Here is a 20,924-nt window from a genome sequence, read left to right as displayed (position 1 = left end):
TTCAGGAACGTCCTTTTTCTCGTACTACCCTCCGTGAAATTTTTCCCCTGGAAAATTCAAACTGCGAATTAGGCGTCTGCATCTGGTTCACCTTTTATCCGGATTCATCTGATGATGTGACGCATATCGTCCCACACGTACGCGCGCGCTGAATGCGCTCGCAATGCAATAAAAAGAAACGAGTTCGCTGTACTTTGTGTAGCGTAATAGTTCCAATGTCACCATTCATTCTGGCACCGTGAAAAAGAATTGCATTTCGTCGCTCTGATTACGTGCGACACGTGGCGATGACGCCAGAACGGACAAGTCGAAGCCGCTGGTCAGTTCTCACGTGGCTTAAACGCCGGGCGGCGATCATATACTAATGTGAGCCGAACGTCCCGACGTCCGTCTCGGCAACCTTGATGATTAGCGACGCCCCGATATTAACCCGATTCATCCCCGAGAGATCTTCCGTCGCTGCCCACCAGGAACTGATAGCGTCTCTCTAATAAAACGCGAGTCGTAAATCGTCTGTCATTTGCATCCGCGGCTCTCCCGCGCTGAGAATCCTCTTCGCGATCCCACGAGCTTGAATGCTACGCGACTGATCGATACTTCCGCCCGGAGACAGGGAAGACGGAAGAGCGTGTTATCGTGATTGGATGACGAAGAAAGAAGAATAATAGAGAATAGCGAATAGAGAGATGAAAGACGGGACATTCCGTGCATCTGTTCTTATGATCACACTCGCCGAGAACCTCGTTTGGAAAATTTTTAAAAATAACTTAGTCGACGGAGAGAGGAAAGTGGAAGGGAAGAATTTTTTTAACGTCTCCTCTCATCGGGGGCGTAAGGAGACACAAATGACACTGTTCCGCTGCTCGTCCCAGATGTATCCCCATGTGGATATCAAATACTTTAACGCGACATAAAATGGCGGACTTACTCCCCCGTTTATGACAGAAACGTAAGTGACGTACGTAGCGAGGTGTTAGCAGAAGTAACGAAGAAATTGCAGTTTCAGCGGAATTGATCATCGGTACCTCCAATTGCGTACAATAACAAAGTATTGCTCCCTAATTAATTGTATTACTTCCTATTCGAAGGTGATCGGTGATGAGCGCGACTGTTGGGTGTCTCATAGTCGTTCCAATGACCAAACGAGAAAGAAATATATCTGTAAACGACATTCGTATAATTAGGAATTTAATTTTAACAAGTTTGACCTTCTTTCGCAGAGTATTACAAACTGCAACGCTTAATGAGACGTATGCTACGTCTCGTTATCGGTGGCCTTTTAATGAGACATAACACGAGAATGTTCGTACAAGTAATATATCGAGAAACTCGGTGACAATAGATTGACAAAAGCGATAGATGTACGTAAGATTATAATTAGCGACTATGTTATACAACAATTCTTAGATTGCAATTTTTGTATTCTTATCGCTTTTTGTAACTATGCACCACGGGATAATCGAGCGACAGACAAGTGACTTTCTCTTGAATTGACAAAAACAAAAATTTATCTACGATAGCTCGTATACGAATTTCCGGATAATCAGGAAATTGAAATTGATCTCGCGGAGGTCAGTTACTTCCACTTCGGTTGCAACTCTCTATGACGTTTCTATCATATTTTCGATCCTTCCGGTCGCTCTTGCTTAATTGGAACTAGATAACATCGTAATCTACAACGCCACGTACTATGTACGTCATATACGATATACCGTATCTCAATTGTGGATGATCAATACAGATAACAACACGTAACGTCTCCCTAAAATAATGTTTCACGCGGTCGATAGCGATAATACGCTCGCACAACATCAATTTGCTTCAGAAGCGACGCAGAATCGAAAATCATGAATATCGTGACGATCGTTATAAAATTATCGTCTCCATTATTTTTAACGTCTTCCAGCTCAGCGATCGTGCTTGTGACCGCCGCCTGCGCTTCCACCGTCGTCGCCCTTTTTGAAGCTCCACTTCTTCCCGTGTTCGTGCCCCTCCTTCTTGCCGTACTTCTCATCATGATCGTGATGATGATCGTGGCCCTCCTCGACTTTGTGGCCTTTGTGCTCGTGATGGTGATCGCCCTTCTCGTGCTTCTCCTTCTTGCCGTATTTCTCCTCGTGGTTGGCGGCGTCGTGGTGGCCCTTCTTCTCGTGGCCTCCCTTCTTCGACTCGTGCTCGTGATGATGTTCGCCGTGCTTCTCCATGTCGCCATCCTCGTGGAACTCATCGAAGAACTCGGTCTTCTTCTCGTACTCGTCCTGCAATTGTAATAGTAATAGCAAACGATAAAATAAAACTGTAATTAAAACCGTTTAATTTTTATAAATTGATCGCTTATGTTAATTTCAATTCCGTTGAAAATCCTATTTTTGCTTTCCGTCATGTTACCTTCTTATGCACTGAATGTTCGCCGTGCGTACTGTGACCCTTCTTGTGTTCGCCCTTTTCATCAAATTCTGCCGTCTTTTCACCCTTTCCGCCATGATGATGTTCCTCGTGATATCCACCTTCTTCCTCGTGCTTTTTCTCTTCGCCGTCTTTCTCATCGTACTCTTTGGTAGCGTGTTCCTTGTCGTGGTGACCCTTTTCGGTCTTATCGTGTTCGTGCCAGACCTTGTAACCCTTCAATAAAAATAATTATTAGTTATGAAAAGTTAAATGTAGTATATCCGAACTAATAATTTTCGAAATCCAAAATAATTTACCTTGTGTCCTTTTTCTCCCTCATGTCCGTGATGTTCCGCTTCAAGTTCTGAACCTTCGCCCTTCTCGAAATTATGATCCTCTTCATCTTTCTTTTTCTCATGGTGTTCCTTATGTTTGTGTGCATGTTCTTGAGTCTCGCCGTGAATGTGATCATAGACTTCCTGATCGTCATGATGTTTATCATGATTTTCATCATCGTGTCTATGATGATCATGATGATCATCTTTAGCAGGTTGATGATGATGATGATGATACTCTTTACGAACGTGTTTAGGATTAGTTTCACTGTATTCCTCACGTCTGTGTTCTTCATGGCGTGAATCTTTTTGTGGTGTTTCATAATGACGATACTTGTGCGCCGTATAACTGTCATCAATTCGTTTCTTTTCGTATTCTTTGCGTGGTCCATCTTGATTTTTGGAATGTTGAGCGACTAGTTTATCTTCGGTAATGCTTTCATCTTCAGGATCCTCGCGTCTGTGATCTTGCCGATTTTTCTTGCGTCGATCATTGCGCGCTGACTTCTTTCGATCGTAGCGATTGCGATATTCTTTATCCTGTTTATAATTTTCGTCATCATCATATCGCAAGTCAGGATATTTTTCCTTGTTCACAATTTTCTGCTTGACATCGGTTCGACGATCGCTTTTATTGCGATGATTCTTTCGATTTTCATGCTCTTTATCATCATCACGATCATCACGTTGCTGCTCTTCTTCAGAATCTTCTTGATCGTATTTGTGTCTGCCATATTGATGATAATAATTGCGATTTTGTCCATTTTCCCTCTCTCCGATACCGACGTATTCATCTCCTTGCGTCTCATCAGACTCTTCTTCATCTCCGTCATTCTCGAGATGAATGCTTTCATGCTCATTACGCTCGTCATTTTCATCACGCTGTTGCTTATTCTGATGTCCATAATCGCGTATCTGCTGCTGATCTTCTTCACTATCGTCTTTCTCATGTTGCTGGTTCGGCGTTTTGTCAACTTTGTAAACTTCGTGATTAATTCGAGTTTGATAATTTCCAAGATTGTTCCTATTATCGACAGTTCCATTTTCAGTCTCATCCTTGTCTTCGACACGAGATTGCTCGTTCGTTTCGGCGCTCTCTTTATTACTATTAGATTCTTTTTCGCTCACGTCTTGCAAAGCGAGCAGTTTACTGTCGAAATACGGCGCGAGCGCAGGTTTAACGGAAACATTCGGCCGGATTTTCGGCAACGGAGGAGATTTGGGTTTCAGAGTTACGTAATAAGAAAACGCAGGTACTTGTTGCGAGACTGTTGCCGTGTGCGAGGGCGAAGTCGGTTGCTGAAAGTTTTGATAATCTTGCGTCACTGCTTTCGGTGCATTAGCCGAGTACAAGTTCGCAAATTTATTGTACAGCGCGAGTCCAATATTGAAGTTCGGGTCCGACTTTCCGACATCAGGACTACCGTGAGTATCGATCCTGGGCAGAAAACCGTTCTTGCGAATGACCTGCGGGTCCTTCAGTCGCTGCAGATCGTACAAAGCCGATGTTTGACCAGGTACGTAAGTCGTCGCAGTCTTCGTCGTTTCCGCGACGGTCCGTTCTGCTGGATTTCCCATAATTGGATAATAATCCAACCTGCGGGAGCTTTGGTGACCATTAGCAGCGACCGGGGGATTCCTCGCAGTGCCAATTACGTTCGCGTAAGGTGCACCATAATCTGCACTTGACTTCTCAAAGGTAATTCCTCCTCCCAAGGGACTCGTCGACGGACTCGCTTCGGTGATGATCATGGAGTTTCCATTAGGATTGACGCGATTCGCGCGCTTTATCGGCACGTAACGACGCGTTGCAGCTGGATTGAAGAGATCTGTTGGCAGAACCAGCGGAAGAACGTTTCCGGACGAACGGGTGATCGATTGGGGGTCAAGATTGACCGATGAAGAACTCGGCTTCGGATGTGACACCTCGAGATTATTGGTAACGGGTGAGTTGGGCAGTTGCGAGATGGAGAACGGCCTTGGCATCGCCTTATATCTCGGTAAATAAAGGTTGTTTGCACCGTTCGGAACGTTCAAATTGTATATGCTGAGAACGTTGTAAGCGTTACTATTATTAGGGGAAATAAATGAAGGTATCGTAGTCGAGGACTCTTGAAGGTTCCACTGACGAAGGTTCCTAGGTTTTTCCGTTGGATTGGAATAAGCGTTCGATGGTGATTGAGTAGATAAAGATACATTCTTCGGCTTCCTGCTGGGTACACTGACTTCGGTCGATCCATTATTACCAGCTTCTTCGTCAGGCTTTGATCCGCCGATCGATGAAAGCCCAGAAGCCGTAGCAGTGCGATTTGGTTGCAAATATTTTTTGAGTAACTTCTTCGTTTTCTTACTCTTCAAGGTGGCGAGCGGCGTGTAAGAAGAATTAATGTCAAGACTTGATGATTTCTCGGCGTCATCGGTGGACGCTGTCACTTCTGGTACACGGGTTTGCTTCAAACTCTTCGTCGCCTGGGATAAGTAAGGGTTGAACGTCGCCGCGCCGGCGTTGGTCGCGATTATTGTGGGCATTCCTTGCGAAATGTTACGCAACACTTCGTGGTAGGTTCTCTGGAGATCTTCATTTGCTGATCCCGCGGATTCTCCGCTTATCCCGCGTACATCTAAAGAACAAACAAATTTCAGAGAACAGCAATTTTGCCGGATACGATACGATATGAAATATCTCGTTTGTATTACATCGAAGGAAAAATAATCTTGCTTTATTTACCGTGAGTAGCGTTTAGACCGTCGACGATTTTCCTCTTCGTTTTTCTCGAGACGATTCTCCGCGGCTCGTATTCCGCGATGGCGTGCTTCAGCCTCTCCAGATCGACCTCATCGTTCCTTACATCGACGATCACGGTGCTCGATTGATTTGCATCCTGATCTGATTTCGACGAAGGCCGCCTTGCATGTCGCTTACGTATCTCACGTTTCGATAGAAGCGAGAGTATTTCATCCTCGATCTGCGTAGAATTCTTCGCCACCGCGTCCGCGGTCATTCGAGTGTCGTCTCCGCTTCCGGTGATGATCATCTCCTCCAGGATGACTTTTCCGGGAGGCTTCTCGACGCTCGAGATGCTCGTGTCGTCGCGCTCTGCGGCTGCATCACCGATCTGAGACGTAAACTGCGAACACGCCAACATTAATTACGTCGGTACTAATAAAGATTTATTATGTAAATTAGTTACATCGCGCAGGCATTATTTCACGAATTGCGAAACACTAATGATGTCTCGTTTATTTGAGAAGCAATTCGAGGAACGTCAATTTGATGGATTTTCATATTTCACGCAGTTACTCGCGGGTACAATAATTATTTATAAATACGCTAAAATTTGTTATCGTTGAATATGTCACGCATATTAGTTAAATTATTGTGAGGTCAGACAAGATCACATGTAATATTTCACAGTATTCGGCACTGCATCACTTCATCCTCCCTCGCTGCGTCCCTTTAATTAAAAGTTGACGTATACACGCCACGGACCTTTTGTTGCTGGCAGCCCTCGCATTTGAACATTTACCGCGAATTATTTATTTCGACATTTATGGCAACGCGTTCGTGCATTATTGCATTAATACAAAACGTCACAACGTGACGGAAATTAATTAAATTCTCATTGTAACATCAGCCGTCATTTTGCTCATCACGCATCACACTGCCGCGGTTTCGTTATCGAAGGATCGCGCAAGGACTTCGTCCGAAATATTACCAAATGCACCAGCAGCAGTAGCACTGTAGCCACCGGTGGTTTCCGGTAGGTTTTCATCGTTCGTGGAGACCGCGACAAAGACTGAGCCGCGGTCCTTACGCGGCCGGGCAATTATATCGATTTCCTCTATCAGAAAACCGCTCGCGAATGATACGACAGTTTTACAGCAATTAGGCGCCTCAAAGTGCTCAAGGAACCACCGACGAAGCTGCTCCTACGATTTGGCTTCCTCCTTTCTCTGTTTCGATTGCACAAGATCGTCGCTCGGCCGAGAAACCGAGATCTGAAAGCATCCCGATCTCTTATTATTGAGTCTATTATTAACGGCCCTTACGCAACACTTTTTATCGATTATTGAGGTATCGTAACACGCGGAAAGCGAGCACGTTGCGCTCGCGTGGTATGCAAAATGTGCCAGATCTTATGTCGCGAGACAATTCCTATTTATGCATGTAGTGTTTCTCCTTTCGGCGATTGCCGCGTATCAACATATACATTAAAAAAGGCAAAATCACTTGCATTGGCCAATCTATCATACGAAAAAGACGTAACGCTTGACGCTCGCGTGGAACGCAGCTGTCGCAAATGATTTGCAATATTGATCAGCGGTGGCTAAACAATGGCACTGACAAATGAGAACGAATTTTGCGTAGTCGTTAGATTAATGCTACAGAATTCAATACGTAGAACATCATGACGATGCGCATCGCGTAAAGTCACACACGATCTCCTGCGGTTGTCGCCATCACGTAGATTATTACTTCAAAGAGAATAGAACGGAGCGAATTGCAGTCCCGCTACACGTGACGATGGAACTTGATCAAAAGAATTAACCACAAGCCAACTTACTTTGGACCACCATAATGACGGAATGGATTTATCCTCTTATTTTCCGCGCAATGCTCTGATACGTTTCAAGAATTTCCTTAGTTGATATTATATGTTGTGCATATATCCAGTCCACTTTCCATTATTTGCAATTTCTTATGTCTTTTACCATTGTCTTACGATTTTCTTATTTTATATTTTACGATTTTATGATTCTTACATTTTATGTTAACTCAATATAATTTTTTTACAAAACAATTTTAAAATTATTTTGCTAGTTTTAAGAGAATAACTGCGATTCTAGTATAAATACACAGGAGTTTCATTCGACTAGGCAATTGATTGATTATGTCAGCTGAAGTGAAAAGGAGTTTCGTGGCGTGACTTTTCACGCGATCATTACGTCGAATTCTGCGTGCATTCAAGCTTAAATGGAACAATTACGACGCTCGTAACACTGTTCATGTTCGGCAACACTAGATTGAGTCTTAATTAGAAGAGGTAATTGAAAAGAATTTGTTATGCAATTATATCTGTTGCCAATCTAGATGCGTTTCGAAACTTTCGGTCAATGAGATTCGCATAAAAAGTTTGCATGATATTTCGAGATCGAGATAGATCTAAAATAGTAAAACGATTATCATTTTGATAAACGTACTTTAGTTTAAAACAAAATGATTTATAGAATTATTTATAAATTTAAAGTTTATAAAACGATAGAACACTCATGATATCACATTGTAAAATAAAATAAAAATTACTTGATTAAAATTACTTAATTAGATTGATATGAGCAGAGTCGCAATAATTTCTTCAATTGACATCGAGGAATGAAGGGCAGGATTCATCGACTTATGTCACGGACACTAAATGATTCTGACATTGTTTTCCACCCACAAAACGAATATTACGTGAGCAAAGAGTCGTTAACAAGTTAAGAGTCTTTAACAATCTTCCACTACAATCTTCACGGACTCCTCGTCCTGGCGGTATTCGTCTCGACGAACGCGTACTGACCTTATTACACGCAACGGTCCTTTACGTATGTTTTTATTTCTGCGAAATTCAATATCGTGATATCACAAAGATCGAATTTTGAAGACTTAGAAATGCAAAATAGATAAAACGCTATTCTTCTTTCTTGATCTTGTGCAAACTAAAATTTTATCGAAAATTTCTCGCTAATATAATATAAAACAAAAAACTTGACAAGTTTATTCTTTTTGTTTATATATTTTTTACTCGTTTTTCCTTATTCGTTTAAAGAGGGAGGAAAATGGAGAATATTAACATTAAGATAAACTTTATTATTCAAAATTTTTATAACATAAATACCACATTGATATCACATTAATATGATATTTATATTTGCACGTGCTCATAGAAAGGTATTATTATATATGTTATTAAAGATATATTATATTCTTGAGAATGCGCGCGCGCGATAAGATTCGTTGTTTATTGTGTAATCACTAAATCAATTAACTTAAGGAGTAATTGTGCCAACACATCTAAATAAATATACTTAACTGTTATGGATAGGTGTCAAACCAATCATAGTATAATACCAGCAGATCAATTGCACACACTATAATTGATTACTAAAGTTTGATCGTTGAGTAAATTTACCAGAAAATAGATACATTGGACAATCGCGGTTTGATCGATTTTCGGAGTAACATATCTGCATTACGATGGGATTACATGCTGTATATTTTCAATGACTGTATCAACATTATTCATACATTAATTATGGAAATATCAGTTCATGTACAATAGCAGCACTATTCAAGATAATGATCCATAATGGAACATGTAATAAAATTGATTTCATTCTATAACACGTGGAATAATTATCTTAATTATTTCATAAAAATATTATACAATTATGCAATACTTACAACAGCAAAATATCCATCTATAATTTCTATAATCTCTATAATCTCTATAATCCAAGAAAACAAGCATGAAATTCGTGACATGAATAGTTTTTAATTCCGACTTTTATTTAATAAAATAATTACGTGCGTGTCAAACATAAAATCGATATAGAAATTCTTTCTATTGCTTTCTAGGAAAAACAAGGACTCGTAAGGTCGTCTCGATGCCATGCATTTGGCTTAAAGTGTACAAATTTCGCTAGCTCTCGCACACAATGCAACATGCATTGAAGCACGACCGATTTACGCCACGGTTTTCACTTTTCTTTTTTCGCAGCGATCGGCATCACCGCGTTGATTCAAATCAAGCAAGTGACAATTGACAAGTATAATGCAGACTTGTTCGAGAAACTGCACCATGTGTCTCGACGTAGATAAATTATATTTGTTCAAGATACTCGCACTTACATCAAAATATTTGTCTAGCGTTTCGATATTACGTTATCGTCTTTAAAAACTTATTGAGATTAAAACTGTTATTATTTTTCTTGATAAGATCACTACCGCGCTATTTAATGCTATTCCAACGTACTTTCGATATGTCCATGAAATTCTCAACAAAGACGATATACAAACAAAGCGCGTATTATGTAGTTATACAAAGAAAAATAAGTTTCGTTAATGATGATTTGATTTCGACCATTTGTGGCTCGAAGCGTGACCGCCTTTATGGCCATGTTTCTCGTCATGCTCGTGATGACTGTCGTGCCCTTCGGCCGATTTGTGACCTTTCTTCTCGTCATGATGGTGACCACCCTCGTGCTTCTTCCCCGCACCGTGATGACCCTGGAATTAAGAGCGAAGTGTCATACAAATGCGCTTGCGAAGCAAAGCAGAATTGATGCGCAACATACAGACATGCAAACATTACGAAGAAAATATGCAATTTTAATAAATAACAACCTCATGATGCCCGGCGTGCAGGTAACCCTTCTTCTCATGGCCGCCCTTCTTGCCCTCGTGTTCTTCGTGCCATCCACCGTGCTTTTCGCTTCCTCCATCCTCGTGGTACTCGTCGTAAAAATCGTGCTTCTTTTCGTACTCATCCTTTAAGCAAGGATCATGTATTCATTCAAAAGCATAAAAATCTTGCTAATAAAATCATAAATTGTCACGTTCATCTATATGACTTAAATCGAGATATATACAACGCAAATGTATAAGTGTTTAATTGTATTTTCAGTGTGATCAGAAAACCGCAATCAACGCGTTCTTTAAATTATCGCGATTTTATTGCATTGATACGCGATTCGAGCCAATGTATTACATTATCCGGAACGAATTAATTTCGCCAAGCAAAACACTGACATGCATTATACCTTCTTGAAAACGCTGTGCTCCCCTTTCGTACTGTACCCTTTCTGATGCTTGCCGTCTTCGCCGAATTTCGCACTTTTCTCGCCGTCCTCGCCATGATGCTCCTCGCCATAGTGACCGGCTTCATCGTGGTTTTTTTTCTCTTCGCCATCTTCTTCGTCATACTCATGTTTGTGTTTCTCTTTGTCAAGATGGCCCTTGTCAATCTTGTCGAACTCGTGGAACGCCTTGTAACCCTTCGCAATCAAGATACGTCTTATTGAGCAGTTAAGGAAAAATATTACAGATTGTTATTAAGGGTTGATGTGGCGATAACGCGAGGCCTTGTCGACAGACGATGAAAAACGGACGATGGATCTTCATGGAGGATACACAACGTCGTAATATCGAGGAGTCGAGAGAACTCTGTTCTATTAAAAAGCGAATTTCGATTGACGAAATCATGGTATTATTAGAATGTCAATAAAGTACGAGATCCTCAGCCAGTTTTGAAGCTGCCTCTTGCGAATATGGGGATTTGCAGAAATCTAAAGCGGTATCGGGAACGTTCAGCGCGGCACAAAAGGGTGAGAAACTTTATAGTCGCGTACGAAACCTGGCCCCGAACGAGCCTCCGTTTCGTCCCCGAGAACGATGCTCCTACAGGAACGACCGTGTAATAAATATCTCCGGGTTAGCGGTGGAAGAGAAAGGGGTAGCACCGGGATGCTTATATTAGGGTGATAAAAAAAGGGAAGGAATCACCGATGACGTCGGCCTGGATATCGCAGGAACGCGGGAGAGACGCCGGAGAGGACGTCATACCTTGTCGCCTTTGTGGCCATGCGTGTCGCGATGATCCTCCTCATGTTTCGAACCGGTGGCCTCCTCGCGATGACTGTCTTTCCCTATTCAAATAAAATCTAAATAAAGTATCGATTTGCAACGTCGTTGAGGGACTGCTCTTCTCCCGTTTAACGAGTCCCGTTTCGCGGCTTAAAAAGGCGATCATTTACTTTGTCGGAGTTTCTCTATTGTGACCTTTTTTGTCAGAGACAATTCTTTACAGATTCACAGATATTGTTCGTTTTATTGATAAAACGGAGATGAAATATTGAAGACGAAATTAGCCGCTTGCTTGTCGACGGAAAAGTCGTAGCATTGAGTATGTTAAGCCTGAGGATTCTGTCATCAATGTTCTTACTTCTTGAAAGACACTCTTTCAAGGAAAATCTTTAATGGAAGATGACATTTCAGTTTCTATTTCTCAGATATCAAAACAAATGTCAGTTTGTATCCTTCAATGAATATGTCAACCAATGTGTACCGTGCACGTCACACAGATTTCTGAAATTGCGTGAGGATCAAGTGACGCATCGTGAAAAATTGCTTAAAATTTAGTATAAGAAGAGAGAAAGGAATTAAAACATGAAATAGGAAGCATAGTTGTTACAGATTAAAACGCAACGAATATATGTTGCATTTATATGTGCGTACGACACATGTGCTATATTATAACTTTTAAAACAATTCGCGAATACACTTTTAATTCTCCAACACAGGCGAATTAGCACGATCTGCAGTGAATCCGCATAATCTACCGAGAGCTCTGTTCTCGCGAATATATTTGCAGTCGTCAACGCCAAAATCGGTTAGATCTTTTATTCGCATTGCATAAAAGCGAACGCGGCGCGTGTGAAGATATTAACAAAACACAATCGCAGTTTTACAACGTCGAAATTTTCTCCCTGCATATTTATATCCGATTTGCTGCTTTATAAATAAATATTATTTTACGCATATTAATTTAACGTATGGATGATTGATTATCAATCAATGCGTTAACAAATCAGCACGCTTAAAAATACAATCGAAACTGAAATATTATAGAACGATCAATGCGCGCAATGTTTTTGGAATTTTTGGAATTAACGACATTCGCTTAATATGACATTTGTTAAATATGAAACATATCGTAGGTCGTCGATTTTAATCAGTCACAACGCTTCATAATTTCGCGAGCGAAACAACGATTACGTACCACCGTGATCCGTAGCTGCCGCCACTAGATCTTTGGAATAACGGAAATTGGCTGGAGCCTTCCTGACCTTTCTGACTGCCGGCGAGCCCTCGTGAAGGGCCACCAAGATCAAGAGCAACCACAGTATCCTCAATGTGCCGACCCATGACGGCATCTCGGTATTATTTCGCGCACGCGTGCGTGCAGGAAGCGCGTTGAAGATATTGCAGAAAGATGTTAAGGATGACACGAGGTACTGAGATGCGTCTGCGACCGTGGCTGAGATTTATTGGTGCGAGCACTTCCTCTCGCCGCCGCCAGCCAGGCGATCAGGTGTTTTTCCTGTCGGCCTATTCAGAAGACTTTCCTCTTCCGGATGGACACAGGATGACGGCGCGGAAGAGCGAAAAAGCCTGCGTCTGCTCGCTTGAGATTCTTTGTCCGCTCCGTATCACTTTCACCCGCTCCTTTCCACTTGTCTCTCGCGCTGCCAGTAAGAACGAATCTTCGAGCGAGATATCCGATTATCAACGTTCTTTGCTGATTAATCCATAGCACAGTTTTTGTCTTACAATTTGTTAAGCGGAATTTTAGTTGTAAAGTGTTAGAGCGCTTTTGATAACTAATAGTTTAGTTTCTAGCAATTTTTGTAGCAACCTACTCTGTCTCCTAATTTATGCACTTTGAGTTCGCAGCCGAACGAAACAATTTTGACTTGCAAATTGCTGATACAGCTTTGACTCGAAATTTATTAGCTTTTGATCGTTTTGAGGCATGCATTTGTGAACTATAAGTACTCATTTGTACGGCAATTTACCTTTGCAGAGTATTAACTGACTAGCATACGTGTTTAGATTTTGATAACAGATTTCAACATCTGCGAAACTTAACTCGCCAGAACCCTCTCTTTATTCTTCATTAAGTTTTTTGCTCAAGTAATGTCGTTTTGTCTATTTCACCCTGTCCCACGTGCCCGCGTCAAACGAGCAGATGGACGATATACATAACTTGCGTGTGCGTGCTGTAGGTATACCTAGCAGAAACGGTAGAAAACTTCGGCGACAAGGGGATGATCGGATGAGTAAGAAGCGGACAGAAGCGGCGTGGATAGCTCTTATGATCGCTCGATCCTTCGGATTGAGCTACTGAGCAAACATCGCGTGCAACCATGGCCGGAAAGACAGGAGCCACCGTGCAAACAATTACCTCCTCTTCCGCTCTTTCCTCACGAGTCGTTCGTTCCGGCGTAACGCAACCCCCGAGCTCTTCACCCCTGTCGTCTTGCTCTCTGGCTGCCGCGGAAAGTCCGTAAATCACATAAAAAATGCTTTTTAATGCGGATTGCGCGTAATGAAGTATTCTTCTTTCTTCTTCTTTGTTGTATAATTAAAATTATTAATCCGCGTCGTATCACGGTGGATATTGTTAAGTCAGCTTGCATTAATGGACCGCGATTGTTCCTGGGCAAAGTCGTGGTTTGTCGCGAACATTTCCCCGGAGTGACTATTGACCGCGCAGCGTTCTAATAGCGGATCAAATATTTGCGCAATCTCTTGCGTCGGTACCGTGGCGTATGGTGCGATTTTATTTTCAATGTCGACGGTTGATTTTAATAACTGTATCCGATTTCTGGCTTTAATATCACGTTGAAAGATTTAAGAGAATAGACAGAAACAAATTTTAATTTTAATTTCAAAATATAAACAGAAGAGAAATAGAAAGTAGAACGATTTTATAAATTCGTATCGAATTGTATCGTGAAACAATAAAAGCACCGTTACTTAATTAACGATTCGCACTACGAACATGTTTGTAGTTGTGCTCATGCTGGTGTCGCAGCGTGCGAAAGTGGAAATTGTTAGGCTCCTGGGCACTCAGGAAATGAAGAGAAACCTCGAGACTTATTTAGCTCGTCAAAGAGGCGCTGCTTCTACCCCCTTGGAAGGTATCGTCATGCTATACATCTTCGGTTTTATATGGAAGAGATAAGAAAGGTATAATAACTAACAGATAAGATAATATAATCTCTTTTTACGTTGCATTTGTGTTTCATATCTATCTAAGCCTACCTCAGTTAACAGACTCGAAAATTTCAAGATATACATCGACGATCTGAAGACTTATTTGCAAGACATGTGGAATTTTATCGATTTCACTAGAAATATGCTTTATCTATGGTGACCAGTGTTTTTAGACCGCGACTTATCCTCAACAATGCACCGAGATACGAAAGGATCCATCCGGTGCTGATACCAAGGGAAAATTAAGATAATTTCGATCCATACCTGATTGCGGAGGATCTATTTGCAGTGACGAACGTGTTTAATGTCTTGAAATTTGTCCATTTTATCAATCCTGAGACGAGACCTCTTCAGATATCTCCTCGCCAAATATGCCAAAGGCATTATTTACGAATTTAGAAGATATTCCCTTGTATTTAATCAATATTAAATTCTTTAATTTTTCTAAATTCTAATTTTTAATGTTTCTAAAATATTGAATTCTAAATGATATTATATTAATGCGTGAGAGCAAAAAATATCACAATATTAATATTTTTCAATCATGGTATTCTATATTAAAGCGGAGCTACGATTTCCGTTTAAATATCATTGGATAAATGACGATCGACATCTTCTTGAAGTGAAGTTCTTTTCCATATATACTTTGGTGTTATTCGCCTTTGCCTGCAGCTTGAATCAGCTGCTGTAGTATTTTGCTGAGTGAGTTGAAGCGGTAGAAATATTACAGCGATATGTTGGATCCCTTGTGAGACGTCGGTAGTGACGCCTGCTTCAGATGGAGAAGTTGAATGGAATAATCGAATTGCCACATGTGGATGAGAGACGTGTCGTCGTTCCCCTCTTTTTCAAGCCACATTTCCGACACGCTGCGTGTGCCTACTAATAATCATAAAAAATAACAAGTCGCGCATTCCTCTCTATATGCCTATAATATCGACTAATGATTTGTTTACGAACACAAGAATTTTCATGACATAACAAATCGATAACTCGGTCAGAAATCTAGATCTAGTTTCTTAAAGAATGTTTCTCTAAACACGCAATTTCTTCGGATATTTTCTTATACATGCAAGAATGGTATTTATGTATGTTATATAATAATTATATCATATTACAAATATTATAAATAGTTTATTATATACTTCCCCTTCTTAGCACTAATCTCTTATTATTTCTTTAGAACAATCCTCGATTTCTGCTCAATATCCGTGATTACTCAATTCTCAATTTAATTTATGAGTACTATTGCTCCAGCTATTTCTACTATTTCTACTATTGCTGCGTCCAATGCAACGAGTACTTCTACCGTCATGAAACGTACTATTTCTACTGCTACCAAGACCACTACTACTACTCATCTTACCACTGTTACTACTTTAGTTTACTACCGCGAAGTGTATTACTACTACAACTCCTAATATTACGAAAACTCCAGTACAACCGCAGAGTCAAAGGAAGCTCGCTTTTGCAGTTACGAGCGCATCTTCAATCAAAGACGGAAGCAGTTCATTCAGGGCACGACCGGAAACTTCATACAGCCCTAAACTTCTCACTACTTCAATATTGACGACTAAATCAAACTCAAAGGCAAAGAAACTGATCGGAAAAAAACTCGTCGACATCACGCCACGAACTAAACTTCCGAAAGGAGACGGACTTTAAATTTAAGGAAATGAAAAAGGAAATTATATGTATCATTTTTATGATCAATTAAAAAATCTTTAATTAAAATTCTAATGAAACTTTCGCATCTTGACGTAAAATTTCGAGTAATTTCTTAGTTTACTATTATCAATAAAGATTTATAAGTGATTTTTAAATTTTATTATGTGTATAAATTTTATAAATGTTTTAACACTATTATTCAGAAAAATTCGAATATAAGATTTATTGCAGAGTACCTATCTATCTTAAAGATCTGAAAACTTTTGGCAATAAGAAATCAAGGCTTTTCCATTTTCTTAGTTATTTTATTTAAAAAAGACATACATTATTCTCTATATAATTGCATCTGAAAAAAATTAAGGAAAACGAAATATTTATGTAGGTAAAGTGTTTCATATGTATATATTTATTCTCTTATTTATGAATACATCCTACCTTCGCGTTGCGCACTATTGCATGCTTATGTGACAATAGCATCGGTAGGAAATATAATCAAATGTGATATAAATTAACATGGACGTACGTTGCATAATACGTTTTAATGTAACTGCGATATCAACGACAGTCCAATATATTTAGATTGCCAAATAATCCACTAATCCAAAAGAAATCCCAGCGATGTCAGTAAAATGTCGGGATGCTCGTGTTGTCTCGATGATTGAAATGCCAGAAATACGCGAAAATCATTTAGTAACATCGTTAGTCTTGCCGATTTCGTAAAAGTTTCCATCCTCGCTTGGAAAGCCTGAGAAATGATTTTAATCGTAACGATGCGACTTAAGAAGCCTGCACAACCTTTGTTTGCGGGCCCTTCTGCGCTGAATTAATCTTGTCGCCCAGTGACAGAGCCATGCCCTGGCTTTTTGCTCTGATACGGATATGACCGACCACTGGCGCCTCCGCTTTGTTCAACGGTTTCTCGATGGACAAATTCGCCAGTGCGTCCTCACCGAATATCGATTTTGCATACATATTTGCCGCCATAAATCCACATTGTCCCGAAAGGGCCTGCAAGGAGAATGAGTCACGATTCAATTTACGATTTTTTTCTAGCAGCAATATTATTCTGATAGTACGAATGCACGAAGTAGAAAGACCTTACTTTCTCAGGCGTGAGACAACGCATATTTGTAGACTTCAACAAATGAGCAAGATATTCTCGCAAATCGGATAGAGCTGTGTTGACCGAGACCTTGTTCTCCCACTCGAACTCGGCCCACATCTGACGGAATTCCGCGTCAGTACACGTCGCAGGCACTATGTAATCCATGATGTCGATGTGTATATCGTTCAGAACTACTACGCTTCTGTCGGATCCCGCTCCCGATACATCGTAAACTGCAAAACAGAAGTAGCAAGATGGTCTCAAATAAACATTCCCCAAAAATGCTGCGCATTCAAATGCTGCGCATCTAAAATACTCACCGATATTGCCGAATATGATTCCATTCTCCGTAGACGCGACCTTCACGTTCGCCTTGATAGTGGCGAAGTCTCTCGGCGCAAGTACGATCGGCTGCGGTCTCTCCACGAGTTTCAGATCACCCATCGTGGCCAATTCCAAAGTGCAATTCTGCAGGGTGTCCTCCGTCTGATTGACAATCAGGACATCGAGCACGATGTCGTATTGATTGACGTGAACCAGCGCTTCCGCGTAGACCGGGTCCGAGAAGCCAGTGAGTTGGGTGACCTTGCTTAGGGCGCTCGGAGCCGGGGCATCTCCGCTGGCACCGGGACGACCCACTACAGCCGCACTCAAGCTCTGCTCAAAGACGTCGCCGGCGCCACCGGCTAAGTCGGATCCCCGACTCAGCTGCAGGAATTGAATCGCGTCGTCGACTTGAACCACGCTGCCCGGCTTCTCCTTGGCCTTTTGATTCTGCGAGTCCTCCTCCGCCTTCGCTGTCAACATGCGACCGAGAGCGTCGCGACATCCCTCGGTGAAGACCTTTTGCACGACGGGCGTTGGGCAAGCGAGGGATCTCAGGCATAGAGAGATCCTTTCCGCGTCGTCGTGAGTCATAGCTTTTATCGGAAGACCCGAACGGCCGAGCTGCAATACGCTCGACATCACGAACATCGCTTCGGCTTGCAACCGGTTGCTCTTCTGGAGACTGCTCTCGAGCATCTTGTAACGGAGGGCTAGTTTCGCCAACGTCGTGGCCAAGGACGCACCGATGAAGAAGTCGCCCTCCATCATGTACTGCGTCAATGCTGGTCGCTTCTCCTCCTTCTTTCCTGTAAATTAATTCGATACAAATTTATGAACGATTAACATAACGAAATATATTTCATCGGAACAATGTACATCGTAGAGGTAACAATTACTCACTCGCAGACGTCGCACTGAAAGCACTCTGCGTCGCATACGTTCCATCGGACGTGACGAGCTGCGCGGGTGCGGCTTGCGAGTTACCGTCCTCGGACTTTTCGCCAGCTTGACGCTTATTTTCTGCCTCGAGCAACGGCAGCTCGCCCAACGCTGCACGCACACGGCCCATCACAGCTTCTATGTCCTCCTTCGACGTGGCGTATTCACCAAGAATCCAGAGTGCAGCTCTGTGCACTTTTACCGACCGTATATGAGGGAATACCTAATAATTCATCGAACTGGAGATCAGTATCTGCCAATATTGTCAGCGGCAAAAGTATATTCACAGCGGTATATAACGCACCTCTAAAAGTTTCTCGATAATCAGCGGTCTGAGATTTTCAAATCTCTGAATGGCTTCGCGAACGAACACGAGAACATCCGTAGCGGCTGCTTCGTTGTTCTCCGACAGAAAATCTGTCAACACCGGGATGACGGTGACAGCGACGTCCGCGAACTTCATGGAGCAAGCGTGAAGAGTCCGTACCAAGAGTTGGCGGTACCTGCCAGCGTCCTCGTGTTCCCCGCCGGCTGTCCGGAGGACTTCCTTCTTCAACAGCTGGACCATCTCTTCGATTGTACGAGTCGTTACCAAATCCATAGCCAGAGCCAGAGTCTTCGTCCTGACTTCCAGTGCTGGTGATCCTGTTCAAACCAGAAAAGCAGCGTATAGAAGTTCGAGCACGGTTTCTCGTTGTGCTTGCTCATAAATGCGATACCTAGAACACGGAGCACATCCATCACCAGATCTTGCAGCACCCTTTCATACACGGGACTGTCCTTCATAGCGATCAGCCGATCCAGCACGATGAGCTTGACGTTGTTATCGCTCTCCTTGACGACCAGTTCAATGTAGCAGGAAGCCGCGGCTTTGATGGCGGTTGGCGCACTGGAGAGCGTCACCAACGTGCCCGCTGCTTCGTAACGCACCGCCGCGCTCGGCGAATTTAGCAGACTGTAGATGCATCTGATGAAACGTGCCCTTTCCGATGGATTCGCGAGACAAACCTGAAGAAATTATCACGATCAGCGATCACTGCGCAATACCTTTGTGATTAGGAGAAAAAATACATAACGCATCCGCTCGTACTTTGTATATCAACTCAACGATGACCAACTGCAGTATATCGCCGAAACTGGGCACTTGATCGAGGCATGCGGCGAGGTAGGCGAGCGCTCTGCTCTGATCGGCGTGCAGCAACATGAGAAACGCGTTTCTCCTGCACGACATGTCCTGCTCGCCCTCGAGGTACTTCGCTATCAATTCCGGAGCATCCGGAATAAGGAACTCGAAGTTTCTGTAGATGGTGAAGATGGCGAGTACCGCGTTACGCCTGACGTAGGAGTGCCTGTGCTCCAAGCAACCAATGATCGCTGGCATCAGTGGCTCCAGAAGTTCTGGCTCTTTCAATTTACACAAGAATCTGTAAGCAATAATGTAACATATTTAATTTCATATAATTCTGCTCAGTTCGCACTGCCTGGTCTATATTCGCGTCTGCGTTTATCCGCACCTGAGAGTGGATCCCCTGACGAATTCATTTGGGTGCTGCAGGTCCTTCCTATACGCATCACACACTAAAATCATTTCCTGCAGAAGCTTGCCGTCGGCGGAGGTCTTCGGTACGATCTCCCAGTATATCAGTAGCAGCTTCTTGACAGTGTGATTCTGCAGGGGCAGGGCGAATCTGATAATCGACATCAGCAATCCGGGCAACCTCTCGCCGCTCAGCAACAGCAGGATTATCTTCTTAATAGCATCGATCTTTGCCTTCAAGGTGCCCTTCTCCAGGTCAAGCTTCAGCTGCAGCTCGTTTGGCTGGAGCGGCTCGGTGTCCATTGGTACGTTTACCAGGGTGTAGCACGGTTGCTCGGTTGTCGTACTCATTTTGTCGGCTTTCCGTGAAACGCCGCCTCGAGAAAGAAGTTTTCACTTATAACCTACGCGAGAAAACGGAATCTTGATAACGTTATCAGCGACGACAGTGTGTCTCGCGAGTTTAGGGAGCAACGTAGGTGCGAAATTAACGAGAAGCTCGTGTGAGATACGAGATACGCGAGAGAAGAAGAAATAAAAAGAGAAAAGAAAAAGATCAGCGAGGTTATGTGTCTTGACACATTGTATGTGATTGTAATACCGTAGACTGATATCACACGGTCGATATTACACGTAGGAGGCACAATTATGGATCACGACGTGGGCACGTACCTAATATTAAGAAACACACGCAGAAATAACTGGCCTGTCAAAGTTTACTGACATTTAGACGCATCTAGGTGTAGGGGGAAACGGATACGTGTCTTACGTGTCAAATCTCGGTATCAGGAAGCTCAGGAGGTA

At 42.4% G+C, this 20,924-nt stretch overlaps 3 protein-coding genes across 4 annotated transcripts; all 3 read right to left on the bottom strand.

The window, feature by feature from the left end:
- Positions 1-1,812: 1,812 nt before the first annotated feature.
- LOC105283609 lies at positions 1,813-6,681 on the bottom strand. Its single transcript, XM_011346507.3, has 5 exons — positions 6,440-6,681; positions 5,452-5,851; positions 2,706-5,344; positions 2,389-2,622; positions 1,813-2,258 (listed from the first exon to the last, which is right to left on the bottom strand). The coding sequence occupies exons 1-5, from the start codon at positions 6,494-6,496 to the stop codon at positions 1,908-1,910; spliced, it is 3,681 nt and encodes a 1,226-aa protein (XP_011344809.2). The 5' UTR covers positions 6,497-6,681; the 3' UTR covers positions 1,813-1,907.
- A 2,036-nt stretch (positions 6,682-8,717) lies between these two features.
- LOC105283608 (histidine-rich glycoprotein) lies at positions 8,718-12,770 on the bottom strand. The gene is made up of 5 exons (XM_011346506.3): positions 12,545-12,770; positions 11,329-11,411; positions 10,527-10,760; positions 10,111-10,254; positions 8,718-9,993 (listed from the first exon to the last, which is right to left on the bottom strand). The coding sequence occupies exons 1-5, from the start codon at positions 12,696-12,698 to the stop codon at positions 9,826-9,828; spliced, it is 783 nt and encodes a 260-aa protein (XP_011344808.2). The 5' UTR covers positions 12,699-12,770; the 3' UTR covers positions 8,718-9,825.
- A 3,726-nt stretch (positions 12,771-16,496) lies between these two features.
- On the bottom strand, positions 16,497-20,924 carry LOC105283607 (coatomer subunit beta). Of its 2 annotated transcripts, none has more exons than XM_011346504.3 (9): positions 20,793-20,924; positions 20,098-20,524; positions 19,674-20,007; positions 19,303-19,591; positions 18,888-19,228; positions 18,545-18,806; positions 17,638-18,450; positions 17,315-17,550; positions 16,497-17,220 (listed from the first exon to the last, which is right to left on the bottom strand). In XM_011346504.3, the coding sequence occupies exons 2-9, from the start codon at positions 20,469-20,471 to the stop codon at positions 16,990-16,992; spliced, it is 2,880 nt and encodes a 959-aa protein (XP_011344806.1). In that variant the 5' UTR covers positions 20,472-20,524; positions 20,793-20,924; the 3' UTR covers positions 16,497-16,989. The 2 variants fall into 2 exon arrangements, with proteins under 2 accessions (XP_011344806.1, XP_011344807.1); XM_011346505.3 differs by having other exon boundaries at positions 20,098-20,497; positions 20,793-20,908.

The sequence above is a fragment of the Ooceraea biroi genome, chromosome 4 (genome assembly GCF_003672135.1).
Source record: "Ooceraea biroi isolate clonal line C1 chromosome 4, Obir_v5.4, whole genome shotgun sequence".
Taxonomy (NCBI): domain Eukaryota; kingdom Metazoa; phylum Arthropoda; class Insecta; order Hymenoptera; family Formicidae; genus Ooceraea; species Ooceraea biroi.
The sequence above is the reverse complement of the archived record's forward strand: the minus strand, read 5'-3'. Positions and strand labels throughout refer to the sequence as shown.

Bases quoted from the DNA above. Each gene is read 5' to 3' on its own strand.
- LOC105283609 (XM_011346507.3), bottom strand. From the start codon at position 6,496: ATGAAAACCTACCGGAAACCACCGGTGGCTACAGTGCTACTGCTGCTG. The intron at 5,345-5,451 runs GTAAATAAAGCA...TTTGTTCTTTAG, and splicing joins CGGTCTAAACGCTACTCACG to ATGTACGCGGGATAAGCGGA. The intron at 2,623-2,705 runs GTAAATTATTTT...TTTTTATTGAAG, and splicing joins AGGGAGAAAAAGGACACAAG to GGTTACAAGGTCTGGCACGA.
- LOC105283608 (XM_011346506.3), bottom strand. From the start codon at position 12,698: ATGCCGTCATGGGTCGGCACATTGAGGATACTGTGGTTGCTCTTGATC. The intron at 10,761-11,328 runs GTATGACGTCCT...TTGATTGCGAAG, and splicing joins ATGGCCACAAAGGCGACAAG to GGTTACAAGGCGTTCCACGA. The intron at 10,255-10,526 runs GTATAATGCATG...CCTTGCTTAAAG, and splicing joins AGCACAGCGTTTTCAAGAAG to GATGAGTACGAAAAGAAGCA.
- LOC105283607 (XM_011346504.3), bottom strand. From the start codon at position 20,471: ATGAGTACGACAACCGAGCAACCGTGCTACACCCTGGTAAACGTACCA. The intron at 20,008-20,097 runs GTGCGGATAAAC...TATTGCTTACAG, and splicing joins GTCAGGGGATCCACTCTCAG to ATTCTTGTGTAAATTGAAAG. The intron at 19,592-19,673 runs GTACGAGCGGAT...TAATTTCTTCAG, and splicing joins TCGTTGAGTTGATATACAAA to GTTTGTCTCGCGAATCCATC.